Source organism: Phyllostomus discolor, chromosome 2, assembly GCF_004126475.2.
Source record: "Phyllostomus discolor isolate MPI-MPIP mPhyDis1 chromosome 2, mPhyDis1.pri.v3, whole genome shotgun sequence".
NCBI lineage: Eukaryota > Metazoa > Chordata > Mammalia > Chiroptera > Phyllostomidae > Phyllostomus > Phyllostomus discolor.
This window is the reverse complement of record NC_040904.2, coordinates 34,896,225-34,904,440: the sequence shown is the minus strand read 5'-3', so window position 1 is coordinate 34,904,440 and position 8,216 is coordinate 34,896,225. Positions and strand designations below refer to the sequence as shown.

The 8,216-nt window shown below is 44.8% G+C and overlaps 1 protein-coding gene across 2 annotated transcripts; it reads left to right on the top strand.

Annotated features, from left to right (window-relative positions):
- The first annotated feature begins 891 nt into the window (after positions 1-891).
- Positions 892-6,850, top strand: GHSR (growth hormone secretagogue receptor). 2 transcript variants are annotated; one of them, XM_036017704.1, is made up of 3 exons: positions 892-1,042; positions 1,311-2,220; positions 4,670-6,850. In XM_036017704.1, the coding sequence occupies exons 2-3, from the start codon at positions 1,425-1,427 to the stop codon at positions 5,053-5,055; spliced, it is 1,182 nt and encodes a 393-aa protein (XP_035873597.1). In that variant the 5' UTR covers positions 892-1,042; positions 1,311-1,424; the 3' UTR covers positions 5,056-6,850. The 2 variants fall into 2 exon arrangements, with proteins under 2 accessions (XP_035873597.1, XP_028390257.1); XM_028534456.2 differs by lacking the exon at positions 892-1,042 and having other exon boundaries at positions 1,270-2,220.
- Positions 6,851-8,216: the final 1,366 nt, after the last annotated feature.

The following is an 8,216-nucleotide window of genomic DNA, read 5'->3' as shown; positions in this document are numbered from 1 at the left end:
GCCGCCAATCTCAGGTCTTCAACTGCTGACTCCTGGTTCCCAGCAGGGGTCGCACAGGCTGAAGCCACGGGAGTCACCTGGAGAGTGTAGGGGGGCTTCTGACCAATTCCCACCGGGCACAGCTCCTGCCCCTCAGCAGTAGCCCCAATTACAGCAACTCAGCCTATGTTTATCCTCCACACCATCCTAAAAATGTAAAAAGATTGATAATTTTGCACAAGCGAGCACAGCTACCCAGTGGCTGATCGCCCTCAATCATGCCTCGAAAAATGTTTACTGTGTACCCTTGACGTGTCAGTCTCACAGCTGCTGTTCCTCCTCCTTTGCCAGCTCCACTCTCCTCCCACCACGTCCCTTTCCTTTTGCCCCCCTCCCTCCCCCGAGGTTTGCGTCAGGCAAAAATTACCTACACAACCTTTTCCCTACCGCCGCAGAGTTGGGGGACTGACTGTAGGAAGGGCTGGGATTCAGAACAGTTGGGCAGGCACACATCTTGCACCTTGGCGCTCAACAATCCAAACCCGGTGGGAGAGCCCAGAGTCCCTAACTCGCTGTGTGACCTTGAACAAGTGGCAACTCGTCTCTGAACCTGCTTCTCTCCTAACACGACAATAGCTTCTAGAGCTGCGTGAGGCCCTTAGGTGTGCACCGGTCCCCTCCGTGGCTGGAACACCAACACTAGTTCCCTCTTTTTTTTTTTTTTTTTTTTTACTCCCTATCCCCATTTTCCAGGCTCAGTTTGGGCAGGCTTGCTTACCCAAGTCTAGCCCTTGTTGAGGGAGAACGCAGGTCTCGGCTACTGGAGGAGTTATGCCCGCTGCCCCCACCGTCCCCGCCCCCGCCCCCTCCGGGTGTGACCAGCTGTTTTGAGCCACACTAGCCAGGCAGCGGGCACAGCCGTGGAGAGAGTTCCTTGCGCTCCCGTTTCGAAGTGCATGGTCTCCGAGGTCCCCGCTCCCTGGGACGCTTGGGCAAGTGCCAGATGCGGCTGGAGCAGGAACGCGAAGGCAAGGCAGGGCTGGCGGGGCTGCCTCGGTGACAGGTACGTGTGTGGAGGCCGGCCAGATGCTGGGCGCGGAGAGAGAGACTTTGGGGGAGAGGATGGAGGAAAGGGGAAGCTCCAGAAAGAGCGGTGGGTCACACTCTGTTCTTACCACGTGTGTGTGTGTGTGTGTGTGTGTGTGTATGCGAGCGCGCGCGCGCGCGCGTGTGTCTAAGCCTCCCTCTCCCCGCGGCCCCCCGCCCTTGGCTGCCAATGTCACCTTCTACCTCAGCGTCCGATTCTCACTTCCCTCTTTTTCCTCACCAAGCTTTCCTGCGCGCCCGCTCCTCCCTCGCACTCTCTGGAGCCTAAGGCGACCTTCTTGGGGACCAGCGCGGTCCAGCCTCTCGCATCCCAGAGCCAGTTAAGTGGTGTCGGCGGCATGTGGAACGCGACGCCGACTGAGGAGCCGGGGTCCAACCTCACGCTGCCGGACCTGGGCTGGGACGCTTCCCCCGACAACGACTCGCTGGCAGACGAGCTGCTGCCGCTCTTCCCTGCGCCGCTGTTGGCGGGTGTCACCGCCACCTGCGTGGCGCTCTTCGTGGTGGGCATCGCCGGCAACCTGCTCACCATGCTGGTGGTGTCGCGCTTCCGAGAGCTGCGCACCACCACCAACCTCTACCTGTCCAGCATGGCCTTCTCCGACCTACTCATCTTCCTCTGCATGCCCCTGGACCTCGTCCGCCTCTGGCAGTACCGGCCCTGGAACTTCGGCGACCTGCTCTGCAAACTCTTCCAGTTCGTCAGCGAGAGCTGCACCTACGCCACGGTGCTCTCCATCACCGCGCTGAGCATCGAGCGCTACTTCGCCATCTGCTTCCCGCTGCGGGCCAAGGTGGTGGTCACCAAAGGCCGGGTGAAGCTGGTCATCCTGGTCATCTGGGCCGTGGCCTTCTGCAGCGCCGGGCCCATCTTCGTGCTAGTGGGCGTGGAGCACGAGAACGGCACCGACCCGCTGGACACCAACGAGTGCCGCGCCACGGAGTTCGCCGTGAGCTCCGGGCTGCTCACTGTCATGGTGTGGGTGTCCAGCATCTTCTTCTTCCTGCCCGTCTTCTGCCTCACTGTGCTCTACAGCCTCATCGGCAGGAAGCTGTGGCGCAGGGGGCGCGGCGAGGCCGCGGTGGCCGCCTCGCTCAGGGACCAGAGCCACAGGCAGACCGTGAAGATGCTGGGTGGGTCTCCGCGCGCCTCCGGCTCCCTCTCCCGCGCGCCCTCCTCTCCCCAGGCGCCTTCTCCCCGAGTCTCTGCCGCTCTCTCCCGTTTCTCTCCGTCTGGGTCTCTGTGTGTGTTCAATTCTTCTTTCCCTCCTGTTTCTGTCTTCAGCTCCTTCTTTGGTCTCCTAGATTTTCTGTCCGGTGTGCGCGTCCCGTTTCCCTCTAGGATTTTTTTTTAAAAACTTTTTTGCTCCTGTTTTTACCTGTTTCTCTTTCCCTCCCTTCCTCCTTCCCTCCCTTCCTCCTTCCCTCCCTCCCTCCCTCTTTTCTGCCCCCCTCCCAACTTGGGCACAGTCCCGACTCTCTTTAGGTCTCTACCTCTTTGTGTCTCTTTCTTCTTGACTTTCCTTTCTCTCTTTCGTGGACAGATGGCCCAGTCATGTATTTCCCTAAAGTGAGTTTTTTATATCAGCCCAGAAACTTTGCTTCAAAATTGAGATATTTTATAAACATACTTTGTGATCTTTAAATGTTAAAGGTGGGGTTAAGCTTCCTGTCTCTGAGAAAATTTGTGGATGTCTAAGTTACACTAAGAAACGCAGGCATTAAACCAAGGAAGTATTCGGTGGTAAATTTAACCAAAGATACAATCAATTTGGATAATTCTGTCAAAGATGATTCATTTTTCTTTCAGTATTGTGATTTGCTTTGTGCCCTGCTTTTTTTTTTTTTTTTTGAATCAAATAATCAAATCAATTCTGTTTACCTTGCTGATGTTTGTGTAGCTTTGTGAGGAAGTCAGTGACAAATCAGTTCTGGAGGCTCCATTTCCTTTCATGATTACCTGTGTTTCCAGGCAGAAAAGTCCATAATCTAGGGTAAGCTAGGACCGGTGGGTTTCCGACATGAGAAAGAGAGACTGTGTGGAAGCAGACAGGACTTGCTGTCCCTCCACAAATGGCCCTTAGGGGACATTTGGGTGCAGTGTCACGGCTGGAGTCTGCTGAACATGTAGTGTATGAATTCAACTTCTTTAAGTGTATGCGTTTGGTACCAGTGAAGTAATAAAGACTGTCTTCACACGCAAACAAATATTAATTCTCCTTGCTTTTTCAGAACCAGAGTCTATACACTTAATTACTTGGACATTATAGTCAATAGAGAGTGGGGCAAAAGTAGGTTTTCAGTTGTGAGTACACCAAACAGTTTATTCTTGTATGATTGTTTATTAAGTATTATATTCTTACCCATACAAACAACTGTAAGCCTACTTTTGCCTCACCTGTATTTTTTACTCACAGAGTGGACAAATTAGGCTTGTAGTTGTAGTGCAAATAATACAATAACTAATAAATAATACAACAATTAATAAATAATAATACAAAAATAAATGGTTTCATATACTCACAACTGTAAACCTACCTTTGCCCACCCTTGTGTTTGTAATTTCACAATTCTTGGGCTCCTGTATATTAATGTGATCATTTATTCAAAGAACACCCCAAATTGTCATTTTCTAGACGAATGGTTCTCACAATAGGGCTAGTAGATCGCAAACCTGCTAGGGTGCCCCAAGGACTCTGATGCTCATGGGGCTACTGTGACAGTCAGGTCTCACTATGCAACTTAATTTTTGGCATAAGTTTAATCATTTCCTTCAATTCTCTTTTAACCCAATAATTATCCTGACCAGTGTCTCAACACCAATGATGATTTTCTTTTGCCTTGACCATTTGAAGGGAATCACTAAAGTAGTGCAAGGACTAAAATATTTCTGTCCTTTTTCCTCTGATTCCTGAATTCTGAAAACTTAATCTAGAAGTGCAGAGGTCTTAAAAAATGGGCAACATGAAGACTTGGATGGATGATAATTAATGGATGATAATCGGTTGATTTTATGGGCTCTTATACCTTACTGATGTCTACCATAGGACTCATCTCAGTGGTTCTCAGTCCTGACTGTATGTTCAGTCCTCTGTGAAACTTAAAAAAGAAAAAGAAAAGAAAAGAAGAAAACAGGTGTCTAGTTAGTCTCCTAACTAGAGATTTTAATTTAATGAGTCTGTGTCGCATCCGAGGACTCTGTGCCCCAGCTCTGATCCACAGCTGTGGCTGAGTGTGGCCACTCCTCCTCACAGGTGCAGGTTGTGTCTAAGGCAGATAAAGTGGTGAACTATTGTGAACAACTAGTCTAATCAGTGGAGGTGATATGTCAGACCAGTCACAAAATCACTCAAAAAGTTGATAGTAGGAATGACTGGGAAGCTCAGTAAAAAGGGTTGAACTGTTGCTCCAGACAGAATCAATCTTGGTGAAAATGTAGGAATGAGAAAGGGCAGAACATAATGTTTCTCTGAAGTCAGTGGTCGCACCATATAGAATCAAACCAAAACGATGCCTTCCAAATAAAAGGTGATGTTCCAGGGCATTTCTTGAACTGATGCTCACTCTCCCATTGTTCTTTCAGCTGTCGTGGTGTTTGCTTTCATCCTCTGCTGGCTGCCCTTCCACGTAGGGCGATACCTATTTTCCAAGTCTTTTGAGCCTGGCTCCCTGGAGATTGCTCAGATCAGCCAGTACTGCAACCTGGTGTCCTTTGTCCTCTTCTACCTCAGCGCCGCCATCAACCCCATCCTGTACAACATCATGTCCAAGAAGTACCGAGTGGCGGTGTTCAGACTTCTGGGAATCGAACCCTTCTCCCAGAGGAAGCTGTCCAGCCTGAAGGATGAAAGCTCTCGGGCCTGGACAGAATCTAGTATTAACACAAGACCAAGCACCTCGCTGAGCAAAGTCATCGCTTATTATTCCACACTGGAAACCATGGCACAACAGAACTCGGGAGGAAGTTGAAGGTTAATTCTGGAATTTGGGACAGATAGGTCTGGAAACAGTGGAGGGTAAAAAAAGAGAGAGAATCCGTGGTGTGTGAGAAGTTTAATTTGATTGCCACCCTCATCTGTGCTCTCACACACCGTGTCCGCATATTCACTGCCTGTGATCCTGCATTCTGCTGCTGGTGCTAGCGAGGGCTTAGCGATTTGGAGAAGGGAGAAGGTACAGAGAAGGCAATTAGCGCACTTCTCACTGGATAAATACGTAATCTGATTTACTTTTTCGTGGTAATAAGAATGTGATGGAAAGAATGACATTAAAATAAAAAATTTAAAACATGACTTTAAAAAGAGCGATTTTCATACAGTCTAGATCAGCTCTGTCCACGAGAAATATAATGCAAGGTACTAAAGTTATCAACATAGAAATTGTTAATGATAATTTTACATTTTTTAATACAAAGTTTTGGAAATCTGGTTTGTTTTTTACCTTTACAGTGCACCTTAATTTGGACAGTGAAGTTTCATCAGTAATACTTGCTGTATTTAGATTTCATAAAATTTGTAGGTAAAAAAGTAGATTCATAAACCTAAGTTGTTCAAACACATGTAAAAGTTTTCCAATAACCAAAACTATTATAACTTTTTAATATAAAATTAATTAAAAATTCAGTTCTTCAAGTATTCAGGGGCCAAATGTGGCTAGTCATTACTATATTGCATAGTTCAGCTCTATAGTATATGTAAAGTTATTGATAATGTTATAAAATGTTTAAAAATTAATGCTCATTTCCTGAAATGTTTTAATTACAAAATAAGCGTCACAAAGTTTTGGCATGATAACTCCCCAAAATCATACCTAAATGCCCTATTCTTGCTTAGGAGGAAATAAATATGAAGTCGAAGATGTATTTTTAAATTAAGTTTAACTATATGTGGTAGTATTCAGGAAATGAAACTTAATAAAAATTATAGAAAATCATAAACTGCCTTATTTGGCTTAACAAAAATACTAAAGCCAACAATAAGGCTTTGATTTGTGAATAAAGAAATAATTTATAAGTTACTGTGGAAAGCATACAGGAACTTAATGAACATAGAAATTTTTCACATGGTGAAAAATTCAGAATCTCTTAAACGCTACTGCTTAGTGATATCCTTTAATCTGACAGCTATTCATTTTGAAATGCGTATGCCGTGTTCTGGATCCAAATTACTTTTGCTTTTCATGTCCGACTGCTTATCTGATAGATATGTTTACTTGGATTTCTAGTCTCCTTTTTAATCATAATGATGAATTATTGTATGCCTTCAACTAAATATTGTATTTTTGGTTATAAATCTAAAGTTTCTTGTGTAATTAACTCTGTATATTAAATATATTATTCCAAAAATGATTTTTCATAGTCCTGTGCAGTACTAAGTCATATAAGCAATTCCCCCATGAAATTATTGGTTCAACTACGAAACTGATTGAACCATTTAGAGAAATTATGGCCACGACTGATTTCCCCCACCAAAAGTAAAGATATTATGCCAAAATTATTGATTTACTTTATTTTAGAAACATGAAAATATAATCATGAATAGAATGGTTTCTTTGGAGAAATATTTCCAAAATCTATTCTGACACTAAAACTGCTCAATTTAGTGTAAATGTAGAACTTCGGTAAATGGATTATTCTGTTCATTCTTGGGAGTACATCAATTTTTTTTAAATGCACTGATTTATTTATGCCCTGGCAGGTGTGGCCCCATTGGATGGAGCGTCACATAACTGAAAAGTTTTTGGCTCAACTCTGGGTCAAGGCACATGTGTAGGTTGTGGCTTCAACCCCCAGTCCGGGCAGGAGTTCCCGGTCCCTGTGAGTTCGAGAGGCAACCAATCTACACTTCTCCCTCACACTGATGTTTCTCTCTCTCCTTTCCCTCCTCTCTTTCTCTTTGTCTGAAAGCAATGGGGAAAAAAATGTCCTCAGGAGAGGATAACAAAAAAATTTTAAGTACACTGATTTATTTAAGCCCATAAGATACTAATTATATAATTCAGCATTATTTTCCTAAATAGAGTCCAGTAAATTTCAAAGAGGTAATTCAGCCTCCTGAAACCTTGAAGTTTTTGTCTATAAATATATTCTACATGAGAGAAAACAAACAAAAAAGCCTTGACTTCTATCACACAGTTAATTGCCTTGGAGGAAAAAACCCTAACTTTTAATGAGTCGCCGCCTACCTGTTTAATGCACCCCCCACCGTCTTGTGGGTTCACAGGGAGTTGTTTACAAAGCAAGGGCCACTGTTGTCCCCTACTGATGACATTCATCTGGGCCTCAGATGTGCTTAGGCAAAGGGATTTTTAATTTGTCTTTTTATATCATGGCATTTTTATTGTCTGTAACTTCTTTGTATCATCATACTTTATAAATTGTTTAAGGCTCAGGGAAAGAGGGAATTTACACTGAAGAAAATTGTTCCTACAAGTCCATTATTTCATAAACATTTATTATGTGCCTGGCATGTTCTAAGCTCTAGAGATTAAAAAAACAAGTTTATCCTTTTTTTTAAAGATTTTATTTATTTTTAGAGAGGGAAGGGAGGGAGAGGGAGAGGGAGAGGGAGAGGGAGAGAGAGAGAGAGAGAGAGAGAAACATCAATGTGCGGTTGCTGGGGTTTATGGCCTGCAACCCAGGCATGTACCCTGGCTGGGAATCGAACCTGGGACACTTTGGTTCCCAGCCCACGCTCAATCCACTGAGCTACGCCAGCCAGGGCGGAGTTTATCCTTAATGAGCTGTTCATTTGTGTGTTATGTTGTAGGACCAAACTAATACATATATTAAGTTTTGAAGCAGACAGCCCCAGTTGACACTGGATCAAACAGTTCTCTGGTATTTCAAGGGTTTGTTCATATATATACCTTATTATGTATTTGGCTCAAAATAATGTTCGAATGGGCTGTTCCTACACAAAGCAGCTGGATTCATACACATGCAGCTAATACGTCTGCTAGTGGTAATGACACTCACAGCATTCTTCATTCATGTAAGGAAAGTAAAGGACCTGGTTTCATTTTGAATGTTTCCATTTTCCTGGTTATACAGCAATGAGGCTTCTGCCACTGCACCTTACACTGTGTTGCAAAATCAAGGCTTGCATTATAGGAAGTGACAGCCATATGAG

Excerpts from the sequence above, each read along its gene's own strand:
- GHSR (XM_036017704.1), top strand. The coding sequence starts at position 1,425 with ATGTGGAACGCGACGCCGACTGAGGAGCCGGGGTCCAACCTCACGCTG. Across the intron at positions 2,221-4,669 it reads GCAGACCGTGAAGATGCTGG|CTGTCGTGGTGTTTGCTTTC; the intron begins GTGGGTCTCCGC and ends TTGTTCTTTCAG.